Source organism: Hoplias malabaricus, chromosome 4, assembly GCF_029633855.1.
Source record: "Hoplias malabaricus isolate fHopMal1 chromosome 4, fHopMal1.hap1, whole genome shotgun sequence".
Taxonomy (NCBI): Eukaryota; Metazoa; Chordata; class Actinopteri; order Characiformes; family Erythrinidae; genus Hoplias; species Hoplias malabaricus.
In genome coordinates this window covers 12,946,868-12,962,673 of record NC_089803.1, presented here as the reverse complement: position 1 = coordinate 12,962,673, position 15,806 = coordinate 12,946,868, and the positions used below count along the sequence as shown (strand labels likewise).

Here is a 15,806-nt window from a genome sequence, read left to right as displayed (position 1 = left end):
GCTGTGACCAAAATTAATCAGTGCCCTATTTACTATATAGTTTACAGTGGGACAAGCCTTCCTGGAACTCACTGAGAATGAACTGAAGGCTCTGCAGCTCGAAAAAATAACCTTAACATGAGAGTTTATGAGAGGAGTCTGGGGCAAGAGAGAGAGAGAGGGACTTTACTGAGCAAAACCTAGCCATGAGTGGACTGTGATACATAGAGGTGGGACATACTGTGTGGCAGAGCTTGGTTAATACAGAGCCATGGGTTTTTATTGTAGTAGAATGCAAGAAAAAAAAAAGTCCTCCCTTTCCCCTTTGGAGGTGTGTCGCCCCACTGCCCTAATCAACAAACTGACCCCGTGTTTCCTCATTGTGTTTTAACCTCGACACTCTGCAGAAGCTTTTCCTCTGTGGACAGAGGTACTATGTACTCGAAACAGGACCGTTATTAATGGGTTAACTAGAACATCTCTGTTAAAGCTGTGTTTTTTGCTGTGTAATCTTCAGTTTTTTGTATTTGAAGGTGTTTCCTGTCCTGCTCTGTGGAGGACAGGAAATTGTAAACGGTGATTTTCTTTTTTTAAAACACACCCTGAAATGTTCTGTAATATAAACTGTGTTCAGACCTTGTTTGTGTTTTGACTTGTTCATTTGGTTTTCGAGGGCTTACAAGCCCCAACTGTGACAAGAGGCACTGGATTAGTATTGATTCTTAAGCGTAGGAAACAAGGGCAGTAGATTGTGGACTGTGAAAACACCACAAGGTTCAAACCCCACAGCAGCGTTCTCTCCCTGTCTAACAGCTCTGTTCAGATAGACTGCTTTCAGCACCTGTTCTTTAAATGATAATGAGCCGCTTGCTGTTCACCCTGACCCCAAGCTTGAGGAGCGGAAGCTCTGGTTTTTACTCAGTTCTCTTATTCCTCCGCACTACTTATGTCTGGTTTACCATCGTATTTGTGCATGCATATAAACACAGGTCAACTCCCCAGATTGGACATACTCAGTCAAGAAAACATTGACAGTCTGTGTGGATATGTAGTGATTTCAAATAAATCATTTAATAAAGATAACATTCAAATAAAAATACCAAGTTTTTGGGCCACTTTTCCCTGCTCATGAATGTAGCCTGAGTATTAGCTGCACTTAAAATAGTGGTCTAATGTCCTGTCCTATGCTGATCAAACACCACCTCCCTTTCTCTCCCCAACTAAGCCTTTTCACAGTGGTTGTGGATAATGGAGAGACCACACAGATTTTATTAAACTATCTCTCAGCATACTCTACTTCATTTACGAATAGGTCCACTGACTGCAGATAGATCAGTTATGGGAACATTCAATGACACATAGAATAGTTGATGATGTATTTCCAGTGGCCACAGATGGGGAAGTTGCCTTTAAATAGCACTTTGTAAAACTCAAAATATTTTTACATAGAAAGGAACACAAGAGACAGAAAGATGATGAAACTTAGGACTGTGGAGTGGAGAAGAACTGAGAGAAGAAGTAGGGTTTTAGCTGAGATATAGAGGAAGAAAAGGAAGAGGTGAGGATGTCGTAATAAAGAGTTCCAGAGCTTGGGTGCCACAACACTGAATGCTCTACCCTCAGCAGATCCTGCAGGACATGAAGAGTGTAAAAGTTCAGAAAGGTGGACTGGTGCCAGACCACCCACAGATGTCTATGAGATATGAGCTGAGTTTTTAGAACAAGAGAAAACTCTGAACACACCGAAGGCAGTGTATGGTTTTGTTAGGAAGGGCAATGAATAAACAGGATCAGATGAACTCATGAACTGAGTATTAGGGCTCAGTCTGACAATATCATGAAAAGTGACTTTTATATAAGGGCCTTTATAGATGCAGTTATGGGTACGTCAAGTGTTGCACACTGCAGACGTGGTGGTTACAGGTGTGTCAAGTGTTGCAGACCACGGACGGGGCAGTTATGGGTACATCAAAAGGTGTTCAATTAGGGATATGTCCTGTTAGCCGCACAGTGTGTGAAAAACAAATTATACAGAGCACTTCCTGACACATTCTTACGAGTGTTTGACAATAAAGTGCAAAGTCAGAACATGCTAGATAGATCTGTGGTCACACTAAAAATGGAAACAGAAGTCAGGCAGGAAGCATGTGAGTCTGCAGGAGCTGGAGAACAAAGTGAAGAGAAATGTGTGATCTGACTTTTTTCATTAGTGTCCACTCCTACAATTGAAAGATTTTAAAGGAAGGTTGTAATGTAGTCAGTTTTGAAGAATATTAAGAATGTGAATGTTGTATTGGGAAATCACTCTTGGTTCTTGCAGCATTCAAGTATGTGTTACGTACACTGGTACTATATAAACTGGTGTTCAGTGAAGAACCAGAGGGATTCGAATGTTTGAATGTCACATGAGGCAAGATTACAAGTCTACCAAAGATTATGAGAAATAAGACGTCTTACAAGAATTCATCAAATAAACAGAAGACATCTGTCTCAATCAGTTTAACTGCCTCATGAACAGCTGTGTTACAGGTGTGTAAAATAAATACACATTTTTCACCAAGATTATATTGTTCGTTGTCACATGCCTTTCAAACCGTTGTGAGCAGCGTTGGGGTATTCACTGTTTCTGGATTATACTGAGCTTCTTCTACAAACATATTACTGCATGGTGTTTTGGGGTCACATCTTTATCACATCATCTTCAGCATTGCTGTGGAAAAGCAAAGGAGGGTCTGGCAGAGCCTAATGATACTTGTTTATTTTCTGTAAACTGCATACATCAGTTTACAACAGTTCAGTATGTGCAATACAATTAGGGCCAAAATCAAAACACCATGTTTCTTACACCTTGTTCACACCAGCAAATGATAAGTGGCTTAGTTTTTCTCTTGTGGGTGTGTTTGAGGCACTAGTGTTGTCATGGTTACCAAGTGTCACGGTTCACTAGAGACACAAAACAGTATCTGCTACTTTATTCCATGCTGCATTTTCTCTTTAATATACCCCTGTATATGTGCAAAGATGCATCGTATAAAACAGGAAACAGTGGTTACGAGCTTCAGTTTCCAAGTGTAAAACCACTCTGTTAAGGATAGGAACAAAAGTTGAGTGAGGGAACATCAGGCCTCTGTGTCTGGGATTGAGCAGAGGACTTTGCTGGAGCTAATTTGGTTAAAAATGTCACTTCACCTCATCATAACTCATTTGCACAAACAGAGAACATATAAGCTTCATTTGTCACTTGTTGCTTCTGGCTACAAATCACATTCTCCCAGAGAAGATGAATGTGAGGAAATAATAATCAGCTCAAGCGGTTTCAGACAATGAAGAAAGTAAATAAGAATCAGTTCCTTACTGTTCACTGCGCACTGTACATCATTTGCCCTCTTATGAGGATGTATTATTTCCTCTTTATCATCACACACATGCGAGACAGAGAGCGAGCGTGAGAGAGAGAGAGAGAGAGAGAGAGAGAGAGAAAGATAGAGAGAAACAGAGTAGAAACACAGAAACAAAGGGAAAGTAAAGCAACATGGTTATCTAATATGGATATGTAAGAAACAATGGAGAAGTCAGAATCATTGTAAAGGGAAAACCCAGACTGAGAAAACATCTGAAGAAAAAAACCCTAACAAGCTGGCGCTCACTGACAATAACATATAAGGCTCTCACACGGCAGATTCAAAGCTTTAGGAGATGAAACCTCAGCAGAACATCAGAGATGGAGGTAAGCCACAGCTATTACACAATAAAACCATAAACACACAAAACGTACAAACTACACCTGAGAGCAGCAAGGAATGGATTCATGATGTTATTTTTACTTTATTAACTCTTTTTAAGTGTGCTTTTAAGATTCAGTTTAAAAGAGAATGCTTTATATTCTGTACTAGTTTATTCTCTAAGTGTAGTTCATTGGTGAAGTCAGAGCTGGTCCCTTATTCTGTTCATTTCATTCACATTCTATATACATCTGTATGCTCTGTATTGATCATCTGTTACCCTCTAAAACTAAGTCTGGGTAAAGCCTATGTGAGCTCATGAATGGTGATTAAATCCTCACCGACATGAGGGTTCCACTTATTGAATCATTTATTTGTCTGAAAATTGACGCATTTGTCTGCACTGTATGAAGGAGCATTTTTAAAATGGGAGAGTCTAGTTAGTGGTTTTGTGTCCACACTGTGAAACTGAGTCAAGCAACAAAACATGACATCATCTTTTTGTCATTTACTTTAAAGGAGCAGTCTGTAATACTGCCACCAAGCGTTCAAAAGTGAAAGTATATTACAGTTTCAAAACAGTGGACAGAGCAGTCTGCCTCCTCTTCCTCCTCCCCATTATTGCCGTTATTCACCAGCTTCTTGAATTCTCTGTTCCACATTAAGAACAGAAGCTAGTGCTGTAGCTTTTTTGAAGCAACTGTTATTCCACTGTATCAATCTAAAACACAAACCTAGTTAGCGCTAGGATTTATGAACAAAACTCGTTTTGAAACCCTTATTTCCCACTTTATCCATTTAAAACCCACGACCAGGTGAACATTATGTCACTAAAACATCTACCTACTAAAGAAATGCTTATATTTGCTGTGTACTACCAAGCTTGATTTTGCAATTCCACCTTAAATAGGTGAATACACGAGGCTTTTCAAACACAATTTTCACTCCTTAATTTATTTAAAACAAACACAACATGGAAAAACACACATGAATCTGCCTCAGTTTCTTTAAAACAAACAAACCATGGTATTTACACTTTTCAATCGTGTTGTTATTCACCTTCTTCGTATAAAACACACAAAACACGGCCCTAACACCTTTCAAACCTCACTATGCCTCACTTTCTTTATTTAAAACACACAACATATGGCCTTTACTCCTTTTAATCTCTACATAGGAGTCTGTTTCAGAAATAATTAGCTGTAACCTGTTCAGGAGAATATTATCCAGCTCTGGCTCTGTTCTGTAGTTTTTCTGCTTCTAAACTGCCTCCATTTTCAAACACAGGGCCAATATTTCCTCTCATTTTACTCCATCTCTGGTCAGTGGGGCTTTTTGGGTCCGGTAAAATATAACTTTAACTCTGTTCACAGTGGTGGGTGTGGACTGTAATGTGATTGGACAGAGGGCGTGATCTGAGGCTGGAGCTCACCTCCTGACTGGGCACTTCTCAAAGAGAACATATTGCTCCAGCTAGTGCTTCAATCTAGCCGGTTTCCTTAATCCACAGTCACACAACATGCATATTTTATGACCAAGTACAGCAAATATATTACAGATAGCTCCTTTAAAACCGAATTTTTACTCCTTTAAAAAAGTTTTTTTAATTACTCCAATGAAGAGTGAAATGAACTTGAAGCTGTGAGTTATGGCTGTGGGCGGTGCTTTGGTACGCACAGGAAGAGCTCCCAGCATGCACTCACTTTTTTGGGGTTTTATTTTCATTGTTGTGTGCTGTGAGTGTGGGAGTAATATATAGGATGCTTTTAGGTTGTTTATTGGTGTTTGGACTCTTTCATTGTGGTGAAAACAATTTTTTCAGAGCCCTCACCCTCAGAGTGAAACACTAAAACTTTGAATAGGTTCCAGCTGAGTCTCTCTACAAGCCACTCCCACATGCTGCCTGACACTTGTTCTTATTCTCTAATGTTTTTAAAGAAATTTTTAATAAAGAGCATTAAAGGCAGATATGAAGCCGGATAGTTCTTCTTAACACAGTTTGTCACATTAATAAAAAAAGCTGAATTTAACACCTCTATTTGTTTTCAGGTAATCAGCAAATTTTCATCAAGATTATGAGTCTTGTTTTTTCATGCTGTTTGGTTCATAGAGTCGGCAGAAATTCACAACACCTTAGAGACCACAGATATACAACACTGTATACAGAATACACTGTGGAATAGCAGCAGCTTCCAATCTACACAACCATCAGGAACAGAGCTCTAGCAACCACCTGGGACACACTAGCAACTGCTGAGCAAAACTTTAGCAAAAAACAGTTGAGGCCAAAAAGGGTTCCACACACCTGCTTTATAGATTTTCAAATGCCACATGGTTCATGTCACTTTTTATTTATCTTCATGTCAGAGCTACTTTATAAAACGACTGATTAGAGACACATTTGTTGTTGCTTTAATTCACAGATTTTCAGAGGTCATACCATTTACTTTCACCAAGCTGCACCATCTCTTAAAAAGTTGTAGGTATTTCAAAAATTGATGGTAATTGTTTGAAGCTTCTGATTGGTCACTTGCCACATCAGGAGCACATTGTTGTACATGTGACTGTATTTAAGGGTCTGTTTTTAAAGCCAGTGTTTTTCTGCTATTGATACAAAGGGGAAATCCTTACTGTGGACTGAACTGCGTTAAGGTGTAAGTCTCTATTCCAAGTGTTTTTTAAAAAATTGGCCTCTTTAGGAACTGCACTTTCTGGTTAATCTACATAACGTTTTATTTAAATGTCCATAAATATTTAAATATATATTGACCATTTTAAATGCTGTTTATTTTCTGTATTACCCAGGCTCTCAATTTTCACAACCTCAAATCAACATCACGATCAGAACAGGCTCCTCAGGCATCTTTCCCTGCAACTTGAAGAATAACATCAGCACACAGTCGTTTAGTGAAAGTCCTCACGTGGAATGGTACACTGTTTCTGGGACAGTGTTTGAGCGGAGTGATGAGGGGCTCTATCAGGCTGAGGCGTATAAAGACCGTGTAGACGTTCCCAAGGATAAACTGCTGATTGGAGACTGTTCTCTGGTGATAAAGAGTGTTAGAGCTGAAGATGCAGGAGTCTATGAGAGCTACCTGGTGGTGAAACAAATGGAGAGTTCTCTCCAGTTTAAACGTGTCTTCCTCCAGAAAGTGGTGTTGTCTGTTGATGGTGAGGAGCTCAGTCCTGAGGTCTAGAGTTATACAGAGAATGAGTCCTGATTTCATGGAGTTTGATTTAACGGATTCAACATGTTATATAAGGGAACTGTTATAACGGCTCATTACTTTATTCTTCTTACTCCCAAAGATCCACCGGAGCGTGAACTGAGGCCTGAGGATGAAAGAGAAGCAAGTAAGACATTTCATGTCATTTTTATTTTAATTTTTCAAAAACGTTATTTAAATTTTAGTTTTAAAGAATACTTTCTTTTTTTGTTATCCACAAAGATCCACTGGACCATGGCAAAGAAACAACAGCCTCATCAAGTAAGTCAATAACTTCTCGTTCATTATGAGGGGACTTGAATTTGAATGTCTTTTATTGTCACTATTCACATGTACAATCATATTTAAAGCATATCCTGTCAAAAGAGGAGGGCGCAAAAACAACAGGTGGAAAATATAAACCTGCAAGTTTGAACATTTCACGTGTTTAAATAGCCCTCTCTCGAGCACAGATTTGAAACGCACAGGCACAGAGAGAGGCACGGTGTGTGCACTGATCATAATTACAAACGTTTAAACTTGTTTCCTAACACTGCAGCTTTTATAAATGATACACCAGTTTCCAGCGCACAAACAGAATGGAGAGAAGCAAACGATGAGGAAACACCTGAATTTTATATAAAAATTACCTTTCAGGATACTCAGGAACAGCTGCAGGGGACAAAAAGGGTAAAACAGCAAAAATAAAGCAGTGAGGATTAAAAGAAAACTATGAAATTAAACATAAAGACATAAGAGTACAGTAAGAAAATAGAGGACTACTACAACTATAACAAACCAAAAGGCAGTGAGACAGTAAAACTACACATTAGGAAAAGCAGTCTGAATAAAAGTATTTTAAATGCTTCTTAAAGGTGGAAAGTGACGGGCAGAGACGAAGATGCAGGGGGATAGAGTTCCATAACTTTGGGCCTGCGACACTAAAAGCTCTGTCCCCATACCTGTGTAGTTTGGCAGGAGGAACAGAGAGCAAATGAGCATCAGTTGACTGGAGTGAGTGGGAAGGACTGTGTCTAGACAACAGAGCACAGAGGTAGATTTAAAAACGAGGAATAGGAATTATATTGTATTCAATAATCAACTGGGAGTCAGTGAAGGTTTTTTAATCTGGGCGTTAAAGGGACGTTCCCTTTAAAAAGGCTCTATTCTTAAACAGTGCCACATTCAATTATACTGTACCACCTTAAGAGCCTTAACTCTGCAGATGTCTCCCTCATTGTAAAGAGAGACAGAGCTGTAGTGTGAACTGAATGTGTTCAGTGTTCTCCTACATCTGTATCTAGGGTGACAATGGTTGAGATGGTGAAAAAGAGGACACATGAGCTCTCGCCCCTCGCTGCCGTTGTATGTTTAGCTGAACCCATGTGTGCTTTTAGATCCTTTACATCTTTATTTGCTACACAAAACATGGGAACTTCCTTTTTAATTCATCTGAGAAGTTATATTTATGTTTCGTCATAGCTGCTCGAGATGAGGATGGGTACATGAGCTTTGTCTGACGTAAACAAGGATTACTGACGTTCAGACTGACCAATTAAATGTTTACAGAGAAGGTTATCGACCAATAACGGTAGCTCTACAATCAGACCGTCCAATCAGAAGATTTTAGGCTACTTCACCACGCCCCCTTAAAAAGTTTTGAAAAATTGAGGAAACTGGTTCCAGGCAGTGGTGAATAGTTAGAAATTACATGTTAGAGAGAGATAAATTATATCACCATAGTTCTAGATAACAAAGTGTTATCTATGTATGTCCAGGCGGAATTTCACAAAAGTCCGATATTTTGTTTTTCTAGAGCTTACATAGAACTTCGAGAAGTGTTTTGTTCACAAACTAGTCCCGCCCTCCCCTACTCCGATTGGTTCGCTTGAGTGAGAAGGGGGCGTGGTGAAGTAGCCTAAAATCTTCTGATTGGACGGTCTGACTGTAGAGCTACCGTTATTTAAACATTTAATTGGTCAGTCTGCACATCAGTAGTCTTCTACTGATGTGTAGTTTTACTCGCTACATTGCTCTGGGTGTGGACAGAAACAAACTAGAGAAGGAATGGCCAGAGAGGAGATATTCTTACATTAGTGTCTTAATAAATTCACAACCTTGGTTACAGTGGATGGTAACTAGTGATTAAATGTTTTTCAGAGAATCATCCAGTGCTGGACACGAAGAACATCCTTCAGGCTCTCATCTCTGTGTTAGCCACCTGCATGTTGTGAGTCAGCGCTTTTCTCTTCATAAGTTAACAGCTGTGGCCTGGTGGTTAAGGAACTGGCTGTGTAACCAGACAGTTGTCAGTTCGATCCCCAGAGCTGGAAGGTCATGAATGAAGTGCCCCTAAGCAAGGCACCTAACCCTAACCTGTGCTGTGCTAGGGCTAGGGCTGCCCACTGCCCACTCACTAGTGTTTGTGTAAATGTGTGTTATCCTGCACGGATTGGGTTAAATGCAGAAAATAAATTCCTGTGTGCAACCATCATGGCCACTAAAGTGATTCTAATTTTAAATGAAGAGATAAAGCAGTAGCTTGTATCAGCATTTTCAGTTAATTTCAGATTACTCACAAATCACAGCGAGAAACCACAATAATGTGTGTGTGTAAGTAACACTCAAATTAAGAAACGCAGTTTAATATTATCCTAGGAATAAGAGCCTGTTTAAATTGACCAACCAAATGCCTGCTAAGCCACCCTCAGCCACCAGAGGGAGACACAGAACCACTAATCTTTAATTCGAGGCAATCAGCACCACCTGCGCCTCCCCTATTTAAGGGAAACCAGCCTCCACCTCAGCGCTCAGACTGGGGTTCTCTTTTCAGAGTGACACACACAAGCCTGGCCAGTAATTTCGTAAAGACTCTCGGGTTTTCTCTTGGGTCTCTCTGCTCTCCAGTTTATTTTCTCGACCAGACTTTTCCCTTCAGAGTTTCTCTGGCTTTGCTCTGTTCTTTTCCCCTTTCCCGCTTTTTTATGATTAAAGAGAAGCAACTTTGTGAAGTAAATAGACATCAGTGATGTATATCGAAGCTTTCCTCCTAACTGTGTTCTTGACACTGTACATTAGTGCCAACCTCAATGCTTCCTTTGACTGGGGAAGATCTGTTTCACAGCTTTTTAAACGGTTGGAGTGCATTACAACCATGGTATCTGCTGTTTAAATAAAACTAAATTGTTGTGTGCATCTCTCATTGCTGACTTGGGTTACACACATCCAGGGCTTGAGCAGGGCTCTTGGTAACACATTTATCACAGTGCTAGTCTAATGACTGTATTGTTTTTTTCACAGGCCAGGCTCCTGTGGGCTTGCTTTGAGGTATTTAACGTGGCAGAGTTGTGTGCCTGGATGTGTTGGTGCTTGAGAACAGAAACAGTGAAAGTACTTTTATTGTGGGCAGTGATTATTTCATTCAATGGCCGTGATTATGGATTTATACCTGTGTCATTCAGTTTTTGTTTTTCCACTGTGCTGGGGCTCAGCTGGTTTCTTTTGTTTACAACTTCTCCAGCTTTTGAAAGTATCCCCTCACGTGAGACTGAAGAGGCTGGTGTACATGACTCCAGTGCCAGCTGATAAAGCTGAGGGTAAACATCCTTCTGTGACGCCAAGAACCGCAAAGGTTCCTCAGACTATGGAATTACCTGGTCACTGAGGGACCTCTGGACCTCAACAGTGGCATCTGCTGTAGCATTTCCCACTCCCATGGTTTCTACCACATGGCTGTCCAAGTCCCACAGACCTTCAGCTGACGGAGATAAGAAACAATGTTTAAAAATGTATTAAAGCGCCCTGCAAATATATAGCCACTTCCAATGACAAAGCTGTCAGCAGTAACAACAGTCTCATTTAAAAATAAAAGTAGTACCTTAAAAAGATACTGGATGAAGTTCCTGCCGCTCCTGACTGATGGCAGTTGAAGTAGATAAGGGATGTCTTGTCGTTTGTTCATGCTGCTCATTCTGCTGTGAGTAATTTCACAGCAGCTTGTGCATTTGATTGGCTACAGCAGCCCACAGTTTAATATCGTGGCTCTTTTATATGGTGTCCCACAAGGTTCAGTCCTTGGCCCACTGATTGATTTTCGTTACACTAATTGGCAGTTTTCAATGTTAAAGATATAAAATAATGCTAATATTTCAGTGTGTACTGGAGTTGATTTATTTAACAAACACTCCTCCTGAGCGCCAAAAAAAAAAAAACACTAAACAAACTTAAAGCAAATGACAGTAATTTATCAATCTAATAATAATTATCTAGAAGAAGACGGTCCTGCAACAGGCATCAGTTTAATTGTAAAAATCTCTTTGTACATTAGCTCTAGCTCTATATTTTTATCGACCTGTTCCTTACTCAATTCAAGAACATCCTTTGAACTAAATCAGAATTAGTAACTTGTTCTTTACGCAGTGCTTCAATGCATTCATCTTGCTTCTGAATGACATTGTCACGCCTGTGGTTTAAAGCGGCCTGTCCTCCTTTACTGTAAAACTGTTCTCATTCCATGTCTTCATTAACTCATCAGATCATCCAGTAACGCTCGGGATCAGCACCATCCTCATACACCGACAGGTCATAGTTGTCCATATCTGTGAACAGATTTCAGTTATTAAACTTGTTTACCTTCATCCGCTGTGTTATAAATATCACAAACGGTATTTAGTTTGTATTTCTCTTTTTGTTTTGTGGGTGTTTTCCAACTGAAGACATTTTCCGCCACTCGAGTGCGAGCTTGAGCACCACCAGGTCCAAAACTTCCATGCTTTCCTTGTAGAACAGACTAACTGATGACCCTTGGGGTGCTTCCACTCTGCAGTGAAACCCCTGGACTGCTTGTTAAACACGGTGTAAATGTTGTTGGCCTGTGGCCGTTTGTTGACAGTCAGTGTCCTGTGGTTCACCAGCTGTAGAGGCATCGGGAACAACTTTGAATCCTGGCAGTGTTAAGAGATTTGTTGCTTCAACTAAACGTGTCAGTCCAAACCCTGGGAACAAATCGGTTACACACTAATGTGCCACACAATAAGAATTATAACATGGCCGTGAGTTATAAGACGACTCTAACAACTCAGATTCAACTCCCCTGTGTTCACAGTTCTGAGGAAATGTACGAAATCTGAATAACAACTAAACATCAGAAGATACAATAAGAAGCAGAGCCATACCTCCACAAAGTTGTGATAATCCTTCAGTGCTTCTAATGGGATGGATGGTTTCTAGGTCAGATGAACCTAGACGAGAAGGGGAAAATAATCCTGTTAAGTAAGAAAAGATTATAACACTGAACTTGTTTAAAAAAAAATGGGGTAGAGGTCTGTAGCGTCCATTGCTGCCTCCAATGTGTGTCTGAATGGGGTTTGTCACACGGGCTGTAAGTCAGCTGTGTTTACCTGGGTGGAGGGGTTTTGGGAGGACATTTCCGGCTCGGGTCTTGAACAGGCTCCAGTATGTTCCAGTATGTGCAGAACTCAGCTGCAAGGGTTCTGACTCATGCTGGATCCTGGGAGCATATCAGTCCAACCCTGAAACATCTTCATTGGCTCCCTCCAGCCTCTCCCTGTTGAGCTACGTGCTTGTTTGTCCATGGCTATGTTCAAAGCTAGTCATAAAACTCATCTTTTCCCACTGACTGTTGGCTGAGTCTGAGATTGTGTTTTTATTTCTGTGCATTTCATTGTTAGCATATTTATTGTTTATCTTCTTAATAGGTTTTTTAGACCCAAGAGTATTTACAACCAGAGAAGCATCTTGATAAAGAATAAAGTGTAAAGACATAGTTTAGATCAAACATCTTGTTTTTAATGATAGTGCCACATCCCTGAGCACACATTCTGATATGACGTTAGTGTTTTGAAGGCCTGGGACTCTGGCTTAGCCACCAAATTGGACCAAGGTTCACCCATTCACCCCGAGCTAATTCCCCACGTGTGAGTGAGTGTGTGCTCCGACACTCTCCTGTCTGACTCTTCCACACACACCCACATTCCTGTGAGTTGGATTCAGGGGGTTGTTTTGTGGCGAGAGCAGCAGGTCAGAGCTGAAACAGTGGGAACTAAAGCTCTGCTTTTAGACAGAACTAATGTTAGCACCGCGTCCTGGAGAATCTACAGGTCATTCTCCCTCAACACATCGGTGATCACAATAAAGCTGAATGACTTAGAATCAAATTAATTCATAATCATGTTTAAAATACATTTGCTGCTGTTGTTACTGTTAAGTCCTGTATTTAATACATAGACTAGTTTGTGCTATTGGAGATACAGGATTATGAACTGTGTGCTGATAATACGCTGATGATGGTGCCTCTCCTCTTGAGGACTGTGTTCACAGACAATGATTTCTGGATGTGTTCTTGATGCTGTGACTTCCAGAACAGAATCAGGCCTGTGTTTAAAGCAGTTATAAGGACCAGAGAATTGAGGGTTCAGTATTTTCAGCCCATCAGCTTTACACACAGGGATTTCTGCTGGTACTGTGTTCTGTAGATGGAGAGATACCCAATGTCTTCACAATTTTACTTTTGAGGGACTTTTTTTTCTGAAATAAATCCAGTTGGGTTTTTTTTGGACTGGAGAACCTCTGCTCCTCTTTGCTTCTGAGACCCTGTCTCTCTGAACTGCTTTTTTAAATATGTGCTCATCCACCTGTTTTATTAGTGCCCCTTAGATTTCCAGACGTTTGTTGCCAAATGTCTGAACTGTTTTTGAGATGCGTTACTGCCATTAATTTCTAAATGAGTTAATACTGTAGCAGTGATTGGAGTGACGTTTCTTAGCCAATCAGAACGCAGCACCCTGTTCGTATAGAGTCTTCATCCTGAGGGTGTGGAATGTGTGTAACTCACTGTATAGCCCTAGCATTGAGCTCAGTATTTAGTTCAGGTGCTGGAGCCAGGTCGGTCCAATACGCTGTAGCTGCTTACTACGTCCTAACTACAAGTCTAAATGAATTCTGCTTTGTCGTGTGCTCTCATTCCTCACCTTCACCTACGGCATCTCCACAGTAGAGGTGGGCGGATCGATCCAAATATCGATAATATCGATACCTACACTGGTATTGGTATTGACCAATACTCGTGGAAAAAGAGCGATACTCAAGCTTTTTTTCTCTCCTGCTAAAGTCTGTTGGTGTAAGTCGTTATTTTTGTGCCACCATTCTGTACGCGGGGATTCTGGATATTTTGCGACCGCGCGTGGATATTTTTAAGCGAGCAAGGAGGTTTCTTGAACGCACACTACAACCTGCACATCTTGCTCACCGCCAAGTGGGAAGGACATACAGGCCGGAGACCAGTAAATAACTTTCTAAGGGAAGCTTAATACTGCAGTTCAAAAACTGTTCATGTAGAGAGCGGAAGGCAGGTTTAAATCAACCCTCCTGAGATTTACACACACACACACACACACACACACACAAAAACTCAGAGGTCAGAGACATCGCATGCACAGAAATCTTCTTGCTTGCCCAAAAATATCCGGGCACACGCAGAAATCTTATTGCTCACTTGAAATATACGTGCGTGTGTTGAATTGTGGCACAAAAATAACGCCATATGAGTGAGTCAGTGCAGAGCAGGCGCGCTGCGCCTGTCTTTTGCTTCGGCACCTGCACGTGGTGAAGACTAGCGGTATTCGTATCAATATCGCCCTGTATTTACTTGGTATTGGATCGATACCAAAACTCCCGGTATCGCCCACCTCTACTCCACAGCTTCTCGGGCGGAAGAACAGTCCGCACAGAGGCTAGGTGAGCCGCTGCCCCCGATAGCAAGTGGCTAATGCTAACCGCAAGGTGTAGAAGATAATAAAAGTAAAAACACGACGATATTTTGTTATGAAAATATAAAATGTCTTACTTTCAGCACCATGATGTCTTCTGTGTTCTACTGTGAATATAATATGGGTCTAATGAGACTTACAAATTCATTTTTTATTTACATTTATGCGCATTTTACACACTTAGCTTCATTGGAAATCTAATGTAGTGAATGCAGCATGAAATAAACGAGTCGATAATCATCTCATTTTGAAATAACATGCAGTACAAACCCTAAACTAAACTACGGTGGTGACCTGAAAGGTGTAGAGTAAGACTTTACTCAGCGTGTCCCCAACTCTACATTGGATAGCACAGCAACCTCAGGGGAGCTGCTCACTGTCCTCACTTTCCTTCAGGAACTGAACATTGGTGTTAATGTACATTTTATATTTGTGTATAAATATTTTTAAATGTTGTATGTTTTTATGTATTACCCAGGCTCTCTATCTGCGCAACTTCAAATCAAAATCAATGCCAGAGTGGGCTCCTCAGCTGTTCTTCCTTGTGATATAACCGGCTCACACTCGTTCAGTCAGACTCCTGAGGTGGAGTGGCGCACTTTGTCTGGGACGGTGTTTGAGAGGAGTGAGGAGAGACTGTACCAGGGCGAGGGGTATGAAGGTCGTGTGGACGTTCCTGAAGATCAACTGCTGAAGGGGAACTGTTCTCTGGTGTTGAAGGATGTTAGAGCTGAGAATGCAGGAGTCTATGAAGGCTTCCTGCTGGTGAAACGAACAGAGACTTCTCTCCAGTTCTTACAAAGGGTGGAACTGTCTGTTGATGGTGAGGAGATCAGGCTGGTGCCTGGAGTTATACAGTGAATTTTAATTTAGCAGTGTTTATTTTAATTAAGGGTCCGGTGTTGTGTGTGTGTGTGTGTGTGTGTGTGTTTTTTTTTTTTTTACAGCAGGTTTCTGTTACCCCCAAAGTCCATCTGAGAATAGCCAAGATCCAGCCAGGGTCACGGTCGGGCCGGAGCCTACCCGGAATCTCTGGGCGCAAGGCGGGAACACCCCCTGGAGGAGCACCAGTTCTTCACAGGGCCAAACACACATTCGTTCACACACAGCTA

At 41.0% G+C, this 15,806-nt stretch overlaps 1 protein-coding gene across 1 annotated transcript; it reads left to right on the top strand.

The window, feature by feature from the left end:
* Positions 1–3,646: 3,646 nt before the first annotated feature.
* LOC136695480 (V-set domain-containing T-cell activation inhibitor 1-like) lies at positions 3,647–15,557 on the top strand. The gene is made up of 6 exons (XM_066669591.1): positions 3,647–3,706; positions 6,507–6,872; positions 7,011–7,055; positions 7,151–7,189; positions 9,068–9,137; positions 15,173–15,557. The coding sequence occupies exons 1-6, from the start codon at positions 3,676–3,678 to the stop codon at positions 15,240–15,242; spliced, it is 621 nt and encodes a 206-aa protein (XP_066525688.1). The 5' UTR covers positions 3,647–3,675; the 3' UTR covers positions 15,243–15,557.
* The last annotated feature ends 249 nt before the right edge of the window (positions 15,558–15,806 follow it).

Excerpts from the sequence above, each read along its gene's own strand:
- LOC136695480 (XM_066669591.1), top strand. The coding sequence starts at position 3,676 with ATGAAACCTCAGCAGAACATCAGAGATGGAG. Across the intron at positions 6,873-7,010 it reads AGTGGTGTTGTCTGTTGATG|ATCCACCGGAGCGTGAACTG; the intron begins GTGAGGAGCTCA and ends TTACTCCCAAAG. Across the intron at positions 9,138-15,172 it reads GTGTTAGCCACCTGCATGTT|GCTCTCTATCTGCGCAACTT; the intron begins GTGAGTCAGCGC and ends TGTATTACCCAG.